We start from the raw sequence: 16,263 nt of genomic DNA on the forward strand, positions 1-16,263 counted from the left end.
TGGAGCCCTGGGGGGCTCTGAGCATCTCAGAGCTGGTCTCTGGGGACGTAGGTGAGCTTTGAGAGCCCAGCCCAGGTCTGAGAGGCAGGGCAGGGAGGTAGAGAAAGTGTGTCCCTCACGAGGAGGGCCAGAGCCTGGGCATAAGTCAAGCTTAGAAGCCTGTGGCTGGTGGTGGCCTTGAGGCCTCCATCCATCCCCTGCCTTCAGAAGAGCAGCTTGTCCTCCAAGACTCCGGTCAGGGGTCTGTCCTGTCCCTGGTTGTCCCCACCCTGACCCTCCTCCATGTGCATCTCTCCCATCGCCGCCCTCTTCACACAGCGGGGCTGGTCTCTTTCCAGGTCCGTTTCCCCCACTAACTCAGCAGCCCTGTGAACGTAGGCCTGTGCCCGCCGTCTGTGTTCCTGCCTCCTGTCTCCACCCGTGACATGGTCGATGGTCAATAAGGTTTGTTAGTTGAATGGCTGAAAGATGCAAAACCCAGCAGGGATAACAAAGAAATGAGTGGTTTTCCTGTGAGCTTTAGGCCACCCACCCCCAGGAAGCAGACTCTGAGACAAAGGTGAGCCTGCAGGGCACTCACCAGTAGAGCTCTTGGGGTCAGTACCTCTGGGGAGAAGAGAAGGAAGCAGGACAGGACAGAGGGAGGAGTGGCCTGCTGTGTAGACAAAGCCTCAGCTGACCCTGGGGACTTCTGGACGTGGGGTGGCTCCTCAGATCTGGGGGCAGGGCATCAGGCCTTTGCATCCCACACCTATCATTGGATGAGAGCTCCATGGGGGAACTCGGCCATAGGCAAGGCAATTGCCATAGGAGCTGACACTGAGACCCCTCGCAGCAGCTGGGGGTTGTCCTTCTTTTCTGGCGGCACATCAGGTGGCCACCACACTAACTCTCTCATAGTCAGAGAGACTAACCTTTTATATATATATATGTGTGTGTGTGTGTGTGTATCTTTTTAAATGTCATACCATTCATCTATTTGAACATACTAAATAAACAAAATATAAAACTAAATACCATATACTGAAACAAGAGGTTTTTGAACCTGCGTGGAGTGGGTCCTCAGGCCATCAGTCTGTCTCTGGGGACCCTCGTAGGGTCCCTAAGGATCCTCTTGGTGAGTACTCCTTCCTAGGGTCCGGCTTCTGATGTCCACTGCCCCCAAACTCAGAAGAGCCTCTCTAGGGCCCAGGGGCTGGGCATGCCCCCCTTCTCTGCTGACCCAGTCCCGGCTCCCAGTCCAAGGCCATGTTGCTATCTCCGAGATCAGATGGTGGGCAGGACAGCATCAGGCACGTGCTCTGCCTCCCACCCTGTCCAGGGACCTTGCTCGCCAGCTGTGGGCGGTTTGGGCCAACCTCTCCGCCTCCTCCCTGCTGTGGCCCCAGCCTATAAAGCCACCCTGCATGTCCCCGCCGACCCTGGCCCCCTCCCCCGACACCCAGAGCCACAATGGCAGAGCTGCCGGTGTTGGAGACGCCCAGGGACCCTGCTCTGTGCAGTGGGCGCTTCACCATCAGCACGTTGCTGGGGGGTGATGAGCCCCCGCCACCGGCCACCTATGACAGCAGCCACCCCAGCCACCTGACCCACGGCAGCACCTTCTACATGCGCACCTTTGGCTACAACACTGTCGATGTGGTGCCTGCCTACGAGCACTATGCCAACAGCACCCTGCCCGGCGAGCCCCGAAAAGTCCGGCCCACGCTGGCCGACCTGCACTCCTTCCTCAAGGTAAACACCGTCCCAGAAGAGTGGCCCTTCCTGCTGTGTGACCTTGACCAGTTACCTAACCTCTCTGAGCTTTGGCTCTGTCATCTGTGTCATGGGGACAAACAGGTGTCTTCCTCGTGGGTTGAGAGGCCCACATGGAATGCAGGTATGGGAGCTGTAAAGCTCTGGGCACATGTAATATTCATTGCCCAGTCATTGGCAACCCAATCAAGCAATCTAGGGTTGCCCAGAGAGGTAATGAGCTCCCAGTCAGTGGAAGTTTACAGAGTTTACACTCACCTAAAGGAGATGGGGAGAGGAGGGTAAGAAAGCTCTGCAGCAGAGACGGGGCTTGCTGGTTTGCTACTTGGGAGGCTGGACGGTGGAGGGTGGGGAGGTGGGGGAGCTGGATTGTTATGACCCCTGCCTGCCTGACCCGCGGTCTCTGCGCTCCCAGCAGGAAGGCAGCCACCTGCATGCCCTGGCCTTTGACAGCCGGCCCAGCCGTGAGATGACCGATGGGCTGGTGGAGGATGAGACAGGTACCAATGGCGAGAAGAACCCTGAGGAGCCTGTGCGCTTTGGCTGGGTCAAGGGGGTGATGGTGAGTGGGGCGTGGATGGGATGTCCAGGGATAGGGGTAGGGAGACAGAGCTCCATTCAGGCTCAGCTTGGACTCTCAGGCCTTAGTAGTCAAGGCAGACCCAAGACTCAGCCCGGGCCTCAGTTTCCCCATCTGCATAGTGACCTCAAATTTTCTCTGCTTTTGTACTTCCTGACCTCCGTTTATCCCCCAGACTGAGACCTAGCCCTGGGGAAGATCTCTGTTTGTCTGCTCAGTCATCATGTGACTTTGGACAAGTTACTTAACCTGTCTATGCCTCACTTTCCTCGTCTATGAAATGATGAGCATTCAATGAATTAATAGATGTAAAGCGCTTGGATGAATGCCTACCTTGGAGTTATTGAGAGAAACTGTGTTTCCCCAAAGAGCCACCAGAGGGCAGCACTAAATACAAATCCACAACATTGTTTTCTCATTCTCCATGATGGGAAGCTGTTTTAGGCCCCGAGATAGCAAACAATCTAATGTACTTGGCTTTGGAAGACATTATGGCACTTTACAGAGGGGATCGCATGAGATCTAGGAGAAAGCTTCCTGCTCTGGGAGGCAGGAAGCCTGGGTTCTGACCTTAACTCTGCCAACTGCCTGCTTGGCTGTGCCTCTTTCTCCATCTGAACGGTCAACCCCCCTCTAGCTCCAGAGGCCCGTAATCCGGAGTCTGGGTCTCCCTACTTCACTGTGGTGGCCAGAGCCTGGTGTGGGCCCAGAGCCTCAGAGCATATGGAGGGCCTTAGAAATTTCCCAGGCCTAAAATTTCGAATCACTATGTTATACACCTGAAGCTAATATAATATTGTAAATCAACTATACCTCAATTTTTAAAAAAATAAATTAAATTCAAAAAAATTTTAAAGACTAAAAAAAAAAAAGAAAAGATAGAAAGAAAAAAGAAATCCCCCTGGGCTTGTAAATGCCACATGTCCCCCACCACAAGACGTGGCTGGGGCCAAAGACCACACCAGCCCCTCCCACATGGGATTCCAGCCTCAGCTGTGGCGTCTGGCTTTGCTTTAAATTCGGAAGCTGAAGTCACAGCCACCTGAGCCCTGATTTCTGCTTGTATGTAGGGCATTGGCTCAGCTGGCATTTGCTGAGTTCCCCCTGAATGCCAGGCTCTGGGCCAACAGCTGGCCACTGGGCCATGACTGGGGCTGGCAGACACAGGACCCTGGGCTTGGAGCAGGGTGAGGGGTGATAATGCTTGCAGCCCATCCTCAGGCCTCGATGGAAGGAGGGTAGGAGAGCGGTGGGAGGGACAGGTGGGTCTCTGGGTACCCCTCCCCTCCCTGCCCCACAGAACCAGAGAGGCACTGAAGTGGGCACTCACTAAAGTGGGTGAAGCAAAGAAAGAGCCCAGGTGTCCCCTAGGTGCCCGATGCCATGCCAAGACTGGGGACAGGGACTTACGTGCTTGACCTTGGGGTACTCAGCCCACCCAGGTGGCCTCTGACCCCCCTCTCCTCCCAGATCCGTTGCATGCTCAATATCTGGGGTGTGATCCTCTATCTGCGGCTCCCCTGGATTACCGCCCAGGCAGGCATTGGTGAGTGCTGCCTCTGGGGGGCAGGGGGAAGGTGCGCCCGGGTCCTGGTCCTCCCAGGCTCCACGGGAGCAATCTTGAACTTGGGTTACAGAGCCCACGGGTTACAGAGGTCAGGGCAGTGTGGCCAAGGAGCACTGGACGTGGAGTCAGCAGGCCCGGGGTCTCTCCCTGGCTCAGTTTGCCCTCAGTAAGTCACTTAACCTCTTGGAGCCAAATTTCTTCTGCAGAGCATCTGGGTTAGGAACTCACACTGTGGACAGACCAGCTGCTAGCTCTGTACCATGCTGTGTGACCTTGGACAAGTTTTTTTTGTTTGTTTGTTTTTAAGTTGCTTTCTTAATTATTATTTATTTATTTATTTATTTTTGGCCGTGTTGGGTCTTCGTTTCTGCGCAAGGGCTTTCTCCAGTTGCGGCAAGCGGGGGCCACTCTTCATCGCGGTGTGCGGGCCTCTCACTATCGCGGCCTCTCTTGTTGCGGAGCACAGGCTCCAGACGCACAGGCTCAGTAGTTGTGGCTCACGGGCCTAGTTGCTCTGCGGCATGTGGGATCTTCCCAGACCAGGGCTTGAACCCGTGTCCCCTGCATCGGCAGGCAGATTCTCAACCACTGCGCCACCAGGGAAGCCCTTGGACAAGTATTTAACCTCTCCGAGCCTTGGTTTCCTCATCAGTTAATGGGGGCAATAACTGTCCCCACCTCACAGATCTATTGTGGGATTCCTCTGATGCACATAAAACAGCACAGGGTTTGGCACCCAGAGGTGCTCATCAAGTGGTAACTATTACTTTATTTTTTATTATTAAGAGAGGATACCTACCCTTCCATATGTAATGATCCTTTACATGTTGGCTTATCAGCTCCCTGGCTATTTAGAATATACCAGGAGGTAGACAGAGACCCATATTTCAGATGAGAAAAGTGAGGCTCAGAGAAGGAAAGTGACTTAAGTCACATGGTGAATCAGTTGGCTGATTCAGGTTCCTCAAATGGCTCCTTCTGAGAAATGCCCTGACTTTTTGGGGTGATCACCTCCCCGCCCACCCCCACAGTCCTGACCTGGATCATCATCCTGCTCTCGGTCACGGTGACCTCCATCACGGGCCTCTCCATCTCGGCCATCTCCACCAACGGCAAGGTCAAGTCAGGTGGGCCCCACCCCAGCCCCAAGGTCCTCCTCGTGTAGGTCTCCGAGTCTTCACCCCAGGAATGGGTCTCTGAACCACTCCCTACCCTCCACCCCCACCCAGACGGGGACACCCCAGGCTGCCCCTGTTGATTCCAGATGTAGGCTTTGGGCAGGCTCTCCACACCTATGGGATGGGATGGCCTTGGTTGTCTCCTGCACCATGAACCCCCCGGGCCCCATGCTCACCCCCTCCCAGCCTCAGCTCTGCCTGCCCCTAGTCCACCCCAGCCAGCTGACTCCTCTGGTTTCATGGCTCCTGGCTCTGTCCCCAATAGGTGGCACCTACTTCCTCATCTCCCGGAGTCTTGGCCCAGAGCTAGGGGGCTCCATCGGCCTCATCTTTGCTTTCGCCAATGCTGTGGGTGTGGCCATGCACACTGTGGGCTTCGCAGAGACCGTGCAGGACTTGCTCCAGGTGAGGTAGGGGCTGGACCCCGGGCAGACAGAGCCCTGGCCACCTGCTGTATTCTCCTCCACACCTTCTGGGCCGGGCCTTCCTGCCCCTCTACCCAATTTGGCCTTTAGGGACCAAAGCCACAGTCTGATCATTGTGGGTGACTCTGATGATCTCTTCAAATAAAGACCGTCCCCAGAAGTCTCCTTCAGGGGTGCGTGTTGCCTTTAGGGCCAAATTGTCCAGAACCATGCAGTAGCTGCTTTGGAGGACTTGTGGGCAGGGGAGGGGTTTGAGTTTGTGTTTTCCTATGAGAGGGCAACCATAAATGAGGTAAGTCAAGGTGGAGGAGCCTGGGGGGTGGGCTGTTCAGAGGCAGCACGCAGCCTGGCCTGTCACCTCCCCCAGGAGTACGGCTCGCCCATCGTGGACCCCACCAACGACATCCGCATCATTGGCGTGGTCACCATCACTGTGCTGCTGGCCATCTCCCTGGCTGGCATGGAGTGGGAGTCCAAGGTGAGGACAGGATGTTGGGGAGGGATGTGGGCACAGTCGAGTGTGGAAGCAGGAATCACGGGACCTGGTCCCGGTCTTGGTTCTGCCTCTTGTGTGTGTCAGATGAGCTTTAAGTTCTGCTGCTGACAGAGACCCTAAGGAAGGGGGCCTTAAGCCAGAATTGTTCATTTCTCTCTCATGGAACAGTCCAGGTGTGTGTGGCTCCTGGGGACCAGGTATTCAGGCATCTTCCATCCTGTGGCCTCTCCACCCCTGGGGTGTGGCCCTCATCCACCTGGCCCATGACGGCCCCCACCTCCATGTCCCCAGCCCAGTCAGCAGGAAGGGGAAAGAGGGTGGAAAGGAGAGAATCCCCCTCCCCTTTCCTTTTCTGCCCCAGCCTGGAAGTTGTACATATTCCTTCTGCTCACTTCCCGTTGGCCGGAACGTGGTCCAGGGCCACACCTCACTGTAAGAGGGGCTGGGGAAACGTGGTCTTCATCTGAACCTATCCCAAGCCCCGAGTCAGAGGTTCAGCATGAAATAAGGGAAGAGATGTTGGGCCGCAGCCGGCAGCCTTGACCAGCACAGCCCCGGCCGCCCCTCCTCTCGCCCCCTGGCTCTGACCTCCAGCTCCACCACCTCCCCACTGTTCCTTGAATGCACCAAGCTTATGCCCCCATCATTCTGTTGCTCCATTATCCTCCTCCTTTAGGACCCTTGAAGACACCTTCTCAGGCCACCCTGCTAAAGTAGCCTCAACCCAGTCCCCGGGACACCCCCTGTTCTTACTCTAGATTCATCCTCCTTATTTATCAGCAAGACAGGAGCCTTGCTATGTCGCCAGCTCCTAGGACAGAGCCTGTGGAGTAATGGGTGTTGAATGAATGAATGAATGAATGGGAGAGTAAGGGACCTGGGGCAAGCTCTTCCCTGCTGGGGCTCCCTGAACAGGCGGAGCCAGACCATCTGACCTCCAGGCTCCCTTCCTCCCAGGCCCAGGTGCTCTTCTTCCTCGTCATCATGGTCTCTTTTGCCAACTACCTGGTGGGGACACTGATCCCCCCCTCTGAGGACAAGGCCTCCAAAGGCTTCTTCAGCTACCGGGGTACGTGCGGGTTGGGGCCACTGCCCGTGGCTCTGGGGACAGGGACAGTCTGCCCACCAATCTGGCCCATTATGTGGGCACCGGTGTTACCGAACCAAACTTGGGTCCGCTTACCCGTGCGCAGTAAAGCCAATCTACTGACACTGGGTTGTGGTGAAGGAAAGCGCAGCGTTTATTTCAGGGTCAAGCAAGGAGTCCAGGGCAGCGAGTGCTTAAAAGACCCAAACTCCCTGAAAGCTTTCAGGGGAAGGTTTATGAAGATAGAGTGAGGGAGGAGGGTGTGGGGTGTGTGATCAGCTGGTGGACATTCTTCTGATTGGCTGGTGGTGAGGTAATCGGGAGTCAACATCATCAGCCTTCTGGTTCCAGCTGGTCTGAGGTCTACATGCTTGTGGGCAGCACGCAGTTAACGTCTCCCACCTGATGGGGGTTTCAGTAGCTGCAAAACAGCTCAAAGGATTTGGTTCAGAATATTATCTATAGCCCTTGAGGAGGAACTAAAAGTCCTTGACTTTGTTTAATGGCTAAGCTACTATTATTTTGTCTTGCTTGACTGTTTTCTTCCTGCATGTTCTCACTTCTCTGATTAAGTGTATTCTTTAACTAAAGTTTATCTACAGACAAAAGGCAGGCAGAGGACATGGGTGGGGGTCAATTCTGGGAAGGCCCCATAGGGTCCTGCTCGGTTACATGGGGAGGCTGGCACCCCCGACTCCCACAGCCAGGAGCTGCCATGGGAGCCTCCTGCCTGCCCGGCTGGGCCCAGAGAGGGGGCCCAGGCCTTCCAGGAGGCCCTGACTCAGGCCTTGTTTTTCCAGCGGACATTTTTGCCCAGAACTTGGTGCCTGACTGGCGGGGCGTGGACGGCAGCTTCTTCGGGATGTTTTCCATCTTCTTCCCCTCAGCCACAGGCATCCTGGCGGGAGCCAACATCTCCGGGGACCTCAAGGTGAGCAAGATGCCCAGCCCTCCTGCTTCCTGGCCCTGTCCTACCAGGATGTCCCACTGGGCACTGAGCGGAGCCCTGAGACCCCAGGGCCAGAGCTTCTAAACTTCCGTCCAACTCAATCCAAGCCAACCCATATCCATCCCATTCATCCCACTCCATGCTGAGGTTGTTGATTGGCACCACCGCACTCTAGGCCTTGAGGGCCGCCCCCAAACGGGCTAGTCTCCTCCCTCGATCCTGCGACTCCCAGCCTAAGGGGAAGACTGACCCAGCTTGACCTTCCACTCAGACGGGATCGGGCATATCCTCCCAGGGCTCTCCATCGTCTTAATGCGGGCAGGCTCCTTGGCTCGGCGTGTGAGGCCCCAGCCCCACGGGAACTGTTGCTGTTCCCATGACCCCTGACCCGGCCCTGAGGATCTACTGCTTTGCCCTTGTTGCCCTGTCCCTCCTCCACGCCTTTGCCTCTGCTGTGCTCTCTACCTGGGACTCGCTATCCTCATTTCTTTACCTTGCAAAGTTCTGTTCCTCCTGCAAATTAAGGCCTCCATCCTTACACCTCTCCCAGCCCTTTTGTCAGAGTGTTGGTTCCCCTAATTTAGTGATGTCAGGCCACTTATGTCTCTGCCCCGCCGCATCCGGAGAACTGGGGCCTACCTCTATGTCCCTATTCCCAGCTCAGGGTCTGACGCGTCCTAGGTGCTTGGTGCCTGTGTGTTGAGTGAACAGTGGTGGGATGTGGCAAATGGGAAGTGTTAGAGCAGGAGTACAATGCGCACAAGCGGGAGAGAAGTGCAGACTGAGGTGGCAGGGGCTCCAGCAAAACTTCTGGCTGGAGGTGGGGCTGCAGCTGGGCTCTGAGAGACGAGAAGCCAGCGGAACCTTTGCCGGGGGGAGGTTATCAAAGGAGCTGGTACACAAGTGGGGATGAACAGTGAGGAGCCTGGCTCTGTGCTGGGGACCTTCACCCTCCATCTCCAGTCCCGCTCGAAAGGTGCTCCTTGATGCATTTTCTTAAATGAATTAAGAATTGTGCACTGGAGGCAATCTCGAATTGCAGCGTGGCTCTAGCAGGACCTGGAAATCAGAGGGAGGCCGTGTTTGCCCGGCTCCTCTCCCTTCTCTGGGGAGTGGCCCGCAGGGGCCTGGTCTGCCTGCCCCGAGTTCTCTGCAGAGCTCGGGCTTGTGCTCAGGTGGCCTGGTTCCCCTCCCAGCCCCGTTATAGATCATCATAGCCTGGGGATTTATCTAGATGCTTTATCAAGCTTCTTAGGTTACCAACCGGCCCAGTGTGCAGGCATCAGGGCCAGGCAGCTGTCTCGGAGCTGGGGGCGGGGGCAGACACCTTCTTCTGTCTTAAATGCCCTCAAGCCCTAAAGGGACACTTTTCTCCTAGATCTGGCCCCTTGCCCATCCAGTGGGACAGTAAGTCCTCAGCGAAGAGCAGGTCCCGTTCATGGGGACTTTATGCAAGTCCCTTAAAGCCTCTCTGGACCTCAGCTTCCCCAGCTGTAAACTGGGACTCACGCAGCCCTGGCTTCCCAGGGCACGGAGCAAGGATTCAACGCGCTAATTTACATAAAGTGCTTAGAACAGTGCCCAGCCCAGAGGAAGTGCTAAAGGCTGGTTGTCAAGGTCAATGTGATTTTTACCATGTGGCCGGCACGGTGCCTCCTTCTTTAAAAATAATATCTGTGGGACAGCTGAAAGCTTCTGCCATCATCACCCCCATGTTACAGAGGAGCAAACCAAGCTCAGAGAGGGTCAGGGGCTTGCCCAGGGTCCCACACACAGGTGTCAGAGGATCTGGAATGCAAGTTTCTAAAACAAAGAGACCTCAACTTTATCACAACTCCATCATTCAACCAATATTTTTTGAGCACCTGCTTTGATGCCAGTGTCTTGTGGATGCAGCAGTAAACAAAAGAGACAAATTCCTGCCCTCATGGAGCTGACATGCTAGTGAGAGAGACAATCAACAAATAAATAAGTAAAATCTGTAGTTTGCCTGACGGTGGTTGAGCGATGGGGAGAAAAATCAAGCAGGGAGGCGGGGAGGCAATCCCTGGGTCAGGGGTGCAGAAGCACGGTGTGAATTTACACAAGGTGGCCAGAGACTCCTGAGAAGGTGACATGTGAGCCAAGACCTAAAGGGGTGATGACAAAGTTGTCATTGTCACTGTTAATCCTTTACGTCCCCCAACCCTTTAGTGCTTACAGAGCAGTCTCGTGACCATGATCTCATGTTGGTTTAATCTTCACAAACACCCTGTGCTAAGGCCAAGGAAAGCATTATTAACTCAATTTGCTGATGGGGGGATGGGTGCTCAGAGACAAGGGACTTCCTAGTGACTGCCGTGGGATCTGTGCCAGGCTGGTGTTGTCCCAGGTTGTGTCGCAATACAGTCCCCATCCCTAACCGCTCACATTTACAGGCGCTTGCTACATGCCAGGCTACTTTCTTATTTCACGGATAGCGGGTGAGAGACGCTGAGGCTCAGAGAGGTTAAAGGGTTTGTTCCAAGGCGCACAGCCAGGAAGAGATAAGCAAGATGTGGACCCAGATATGCCTGATTTGTGAGCTGGGCTCTGAGATTTCACACCAAGACGTGAGGGTAGGATGGAAGCCTGGTGTATTCATTTCCTGTGGCTGCTATAACACGTTACCACAAACTTGGTGGCTGAAGACAACGGAAATTTATTCTCACACAGTTCTAGAAGCCAGAAGTCCAAAAAAAGGTGTCAGTAGAGCCATGCTCCCTCTGAAGGCTCTAGGGAAGAATACTTCCTTGCCTCTTCCAGCTTCTGGTAGCTTTCAACAATCCTGAGCATTCCTTGGCTTGTAGCTTCATCCCTCCAATCTCTACCTCTGTCTTCATGTGGCCTTCTTTCCTCTATGTGTCTCTGTGTGTCCTCTCCTCTCCAAGGACACCAGTCATTGGATTTAGGGCCCACCTAATCCAGTATGACCTCATCTTAACTAATTACATTTGCAAAGATGCTATTCCCAAATAAGGTCATATTCTGAGGTTCTGGATAAATGTGAATTTTTGGAGATGCTATTCAACCCACCATAGGTGAGCTGGGAGGTTGACCTGGTCTGTTGGCCTTGGGACCAGGGACTCAGGGCAGGGCTGGCTGGCCCATGGCTGCAGGGCCCCCAGAGCAGAGACCTCAGCAGCCCGGGGTGCTCCAGAGCCTCCAGCCTCCCTCCAGCTCTGCTCCCACTTCTCTCTGACCCGCCGCACCCTTCCTCCCACCCCAGTGCCTTCAGAGCCACGTAAATCATCCCCTCCACCCTGAGGCCTTCCGGGGTTCCTGGCAGTGTCTCCCCCACCTTGTTCCCCAGTGCACTGTGATCCTCTCTGTGTTGGCAGGATCCCACCTGTACCTCCTCCACTTGGGCCAGGGCTCCTTAAGGGCAGGGTCAGGGCCTGGTCATCACAGATTGACCATGGGCTCCAGCGCAGGCCTCCGAGTATCTGAGGCAGAGAGCTGGACCATGGCCAGCTTTGCTTCGACTTGCCAATGAATTTGAACAGTGTCATGGTCCCTCCAAGCTCTGTCACCTGTGATTCTTCCTGCCAGCTGAGCGGTGAGCAGAATGGCCCAGAAAATGCTGGCAGGTTTACGAATTTACTTCCTGTGGCTGACGTGACCTTCCCCTCCAAGCTAGGGTCTATGCCTGGATGGGAAACTTGCCATAAAAATCCCAGCCTGCGTTACTCCACCCAGGATCAGCACGCCCGGGGGGCCCTGAGGCTGTGGACCTCGGCATAGTTAGGACTGAGTCGCTGGGGCTCAGTGAGCTGGGCCTTGCTCACAGCTCCCTGGCCTCAGTTTCGCCACCAGCCACTTCTCAGGAAGCTATGTTTGAGAAAGTGCCTGGAAGAGTGAAACACATGACATGGGTGTGAAGGTCTGCTACTACTGCCAGAAAAGCACCAGCAGAGTTCTTTCTCGAAGAGGAAGGAGAGAGTTTGGGGCTTGTCTATATATTGATTGCTGTGGAACCAGACAAATCAACTGGTGCATAATAGTGACTGCACGCAGTGAGCCCAGCTGGTGAGCTGGGCCCTGGTCTAGGAGCTTGACAAGGATTAATTGGTTTCACCAGCATCCCTGGGAGGCTGGAGGGGCCGAAGCATGGGAGGACATGCACGCTGCCCAGCGATCACCTGGATTTGACCCCAGGCAGGCTGACGCGGGAGCCCTCCACCTCACCCCACCCTTCACAGCCCCCAGAGCAAGCGTCAGCCAGGTGTCCTCGGGGAACAGGCCTGGGGCTGCTTGGAGTTCCTCTCTCTGCCTTGGGCTCCCAGGGCCCTGAATGTGGTCTCAGCCGTCCCCTTGGTTCCGTCCTGTCCCGCTCTGTGGGTCCTCAATCTCGAGGTGCCTTCCTCTCAGCACCCCGGGGAAGGGGGTTCTGGGGGGCCAAGGTCAGTGTTTGCTGACCCACCCTCAGCCTGACAAGGACAGGGCCTGGGAGGAAGCCCAGGGGCTGCCTGATGCCCTCTCTCCCTCCCTCCTCCAGGACCCTGCTGTAGCCATCCCCAAGGGAACGCTCATGGCCATTTTCTGGACCACCATTTCCTACCTAGCCATCTCGGCCACCATTGGTAAGCTGCCGACCCAGACGGCTGGAGGGGTCACAGGGTGCCGTCTGGCCCTCTAACAAGGATGGCTGGGCCGGGAGGACATGGCAACCCCAGGAAGTGGAGCCTCGAACTTTATTTTGGGGGGCACCTTGGGGGGTAGTTTGTGGTGGAGATGGGGGATCACCCCAGGCTCCTCTGGTCCCTTCAAACCTCAGGTTACAGATTCTATGGTATGAAAATCCTATAAGAAAAGTCATGTTCCAACTCTAGGGATAATGATCAAATCAATGATGAGGAGGAGGAGGAGGAAGATGATTCTAGCAACTGACTTACTACCACGTGCCCAGCCCTTTACATGCCTTATTACATTTAATCTGGGCACTATCATTTCTGCCTTTTGACGGAGGAGAAAACAAGGGCTTAGAGAGGTTAAGTGACCTGCCCAAGGTCACAGAGCCTGAGTGGTAGCGGTGGGCGTTGGACCCAGGCCTGGGCCGTTGATACTTGCCTCTCACTGAGATCCTCACACATGCTCTCGCTCCCAGTAACCACATCGTGAGATGAGCTGCTCACAGACGGCCAAGGGACACGGCCCAGGTCATAGCCACGTAGGGCCTGAGATCCAGTTCTCCACTTTAAGGAGGACACTGTGACCTTAGGTCACTTAAGCTCCCTGTGCCTCTGTAGAACGGCAATGACAATAAAAGTAATAGTAATACCTGTTTCCCCAGAGTGTTTAAAGTCCTTGACGCAGGGCCTGGCACATCGGAGGTGCTCCTGCATGGTAGCTAAAATCATCATCATCGTCATCATCATCATTATTATTATTATCATCATAAAGTAAAGGAAGAGCTGGCCCATCAGCAGCGTGTCGCCCTCTGCACAAGTGTCTGGTGTTTTCGGGGTGGGAGGGGAGGAGAGAGGAGGGAAAGGAGGCCTCCCCACGCCCTCCTTCCTCCTCAGGCTCCTGTGTGGTTCGAGATGCCTCCGGGATCCTGAATGACACGGTGACCCCCGGCTCAGGCGCCTGCGAGGGGCTGGCCTGTGGCTACGGCTGGAACTTTACCGAGTGCTCCCAGCAGCACAGCTGCCGCTACGGCCTCATCAACCACTACCAGGTACGCGCGGCCCTGCCAGATGCAGAGAGGGCCGGGTGGAGGCTGGACTGGGCTGGGGTAGACAAGGTTTGGGGGGCCCCTTCAGGTAGGGGCCTGGGCCCAGTTCCTGCCCTGGTGGGCACTGGGTCCCCAGTGAGGGTTGCAGACTCAGGTGGCAGCTCCCAGACTCAGCCCCTGCCTGCAGCGGGGACTGGGGTGCCCTGGGTGGGGGCTCTGGGCCCCACCCCTCACCATGGGGGCCCAAACCCCATGTCCTTGCAGACCATGAGCATGGTGTCGGGCTTCGCACCCCTGATCACGGCCGGCATCTTTGGGGCCACCCTCTCCTCAGCCCTGGCCTGTCTCGTCTCTGCCGCCAAAGTTTTCCAGGTGAGGCTGCAGAGGGGGCGGGAGTGTCTAGGAGGCCAGGTGCAGGGGGCCCCAGGTGACTGCCACAAAGGCCTGGAGGAGTCATGTGACCCGGTGTCTAGACTGAAGGAAAAGGAGCTAGTAAAGCAAACGCTTGCAGGAAGCAGCCCCTTCCTGTGCCGAGCTTTGAAGAGCAGCTGCCTTTCCCACCCCTCACTCCCTCTGTGCAGCCTGGCGCCCCGTTTGCAGCCCCCCTCCCAGTTTCCCTCTGATGTGGTCAGCCCCTTTTTGCCCTTTCAGTCTTCGTGGTGAGGTGGGGAGGGCAGGAGATCAGTCCCCTTTCAAAAGACAGAAGCCGAGACCCAGTTCAGGAAGTGCCCTGCTGAGGTCACGGAGAGAGCAAGCAGGGCCTGGGGTCCAGGTGACCACAGGGGAGGGGATGGGGCAGGTCCCGGCCAGGGGGTGAGCCCGTCGTCCTGTGCCCACAGTGCCTGTGCGTAGACCAGCTGTACCCACTGATCGGCTTCTTCGGCAAAGGCTATGGCAAGAACAATGAGCCACTGCGCAGCTACCTGCTGGCCTATGCCATTGCTGTGGCCTTCATCATCATCGGTGAGTGGCCGCAGGGTACGCAGGGCTGCCACCTCTCCCGGCCAGCCATGAGGGCCATGGGGACAGGGCCCGACACGCTTTCCCTGGTTCTGCATTCCTGTGTCCTGGCAGCTGGGACCTCCCTCCCCAGGTCTGAACTAGCCCCCAGGAGCACGTTGGGAGCACAGGACAAGCTGACTGATTCCTCCTTGGGAGCTGGTACAAACAGCTGGATCACTATCTCTGTAGGTGTAGAACCTAGACCAACCTCATTTCTCAGATCTTGAGCTGCTGGATCCCTTGGGCTCCAAGGTAGGGGATGCCTTAGGAGAAAGATTCCAGTTAATCAGTTAATCAGATTGACTTTCTATCCTGGCTTTGCCATATGCCAATTGTGTGACCTTGGAAAAAATCACTTCACCTCCTAGAGCCTCGGTTTCCTCATCTGAATAATGAGAGTAATAATGCATAGAAGGTGTGTCACAGATGGGCAGGAAGAGACCATGTGTGTATATCACACACACACATACACATACACATGCATTCATATACGCACATACATGTGTGCACACTCCCCAGTACTTCCTGATTTACTTAGCCAATGAGGCGGAACTTGCTAGGAGAGAGGTGGCCCTACTAAGCAAGGGCAATCACCGTGCCTTGACATGATGACCCCTGGTCCCTGCTTCCTATACAGGAATGGGGTCAGGATCAGCTGTTGGTGAACCTCCCCAGGCTGGGGGGCACCTTCCTGCCACAGCTGAATCCCTGCTATAATACTTAGGCTGGCATCACCAAGCCATGAGACATAACCCAATGGTCTAGCCACTTCCACTCAAGGGAACCTTTCTGGACACTAGATACTGCTGGATCCTGCACCAGATGAAGAGACAGCAGGGCCACAAGCAGGGAATGGAAACACCTAGTCAGGCCTGGCATTCCCAGATGTTCCTGGATGTTTTCTGCTCACCCTGCCTCGGGTTTGTTGTCGTTTTATCTGGGTGGTTCTGACTGTACCTCAGATGGAGGATCACAATCTCAAATGCTCTGGGGCAAAGCTCTTGTGTTAATTCAATGGACTCATGTACAGAAGTCCTGGCACATAAGAGTTGTTTGTCTTGTTTTGGGATCCACAGAAGCAGGCCCTGAGACAAGGATTCACATGCAAAAGTGTGTTTAGGGGTGCCAGGGGTTGCAGCAGGGCCCGGGCTCGTGAGACAGGGAAGGGAAGGAGCCGGTTCTTGAGTGGGTTTCCATTGTGGGTGGAACTGCGATACAGTCTCAAGGTTTCAGAGAATAGAGAACATGTGTCTTGGGTCACACTGTAAAATGTATTTCTTACTGTAATTTGTGGTCACACAAAGAAGTGTGATAGTCACTGTTCTTGGCCATCCCGTAGCCTGATGGGATCTACCCTCACACTGCTCTCCATCCAGCCGGCAGTTTACAGTTTACAAAACACTGGACTTTGAGATTCACAAAATGATGGACCCATTTCACAGAGGAGGAAGTTGAGACTCACTGAGCCTCAGTGGCCCATCTGGGGTCCCCTTATCCTGAGAGGGAGGGTACCAAGGACTCCTTGGTGG

The 16,263-nt window shown here is 55.4% G+C and overlaps 1 protein-coding gene across 5 annotated transcripts in view; it reads left to right on the forward strand.

The window, feature by feature from the left end:
- The first annotated feature begins 1,426 nt into the window (after positions 1 to 1,426).
- The window catches only part of SLC12A3 (solute carrier family 12 member 3), a 37,677-nt gene continuing 22,840 nt past the window's right edge, over positions 1,427 to 16,263 (forward strand). For 2 of the 5 annotated variants that reach the window (XM_036834508.1, XM_036834510.1), the window contains exons 1-12: positions 1,427 to 1,734; positions 2,171 to 2,317; positions 3,806 to 3,881; positions 4,934 to 5,029; positions 5,346 to 5,485; positions 5,873 to 5,983; positions 6,959 to 7,070; positions 7,889 to 8,019; positions 12,554 to 12,638; positions 13,581 to 13,735; positions 13,997 to 14,104; positions 14,572 to 14,695. In XM_036834508.1, coding sequence (XP_036690403.1) covers positions 1,453 to 1,734; positions 2,171 to 2,317; positions 3,806 to 3,881; positions 4,934 to 5,029; positions 5,346 to 5,485; positions 5,873 to 5,983; positions 6,959 to 7,070; positions 7,889 to 8,019; positions 12,554 to 12,638; positions 13,581 to 13,735; positions 13,997 to 14,104; positions 14,572 to 14,695 — 1,567 coding nt within the window. In that variant the 5' untranslated portion in view covers positions 1,427 to 1,452. The remainder of the gene's footprint in view (positions 1,735 to 2,170; positions 2,318 to 3,805; positions 3,882 to 4,933; positions 5,030 to 5,345; positions 5,486 to 5,872; positions 5,984 to 6,958; positions 7,071 to 7,888; positions 8,020 to 12,553; positions 12,639 to 13,580; positions 13,736 to 13,996; positions 14,105 to 14,571; positions 14,696 to 16,263) is intronic. The other 3 variants (XM_036834509.1, XM_036834511.1, XM_036834512.1) reach the window with 2 other exon arrangements.

This window comes from Balaenoptera musculus, chromosome 19 (assembly GCF_009873245.2).
Source record: "Balaenoptera musculus isolate JJ_BM4_2016_0621 chromosome 19, mBalMus1.pri.v3, whole genome shotgun sequence".
Classification (NCBI taxonomy): Eukaryota; Metazoa; Chordata; class Mammalia; order Artiodactyla; family Balaenopteridae; genus Balaenoptera; species Balaenoptera musculus.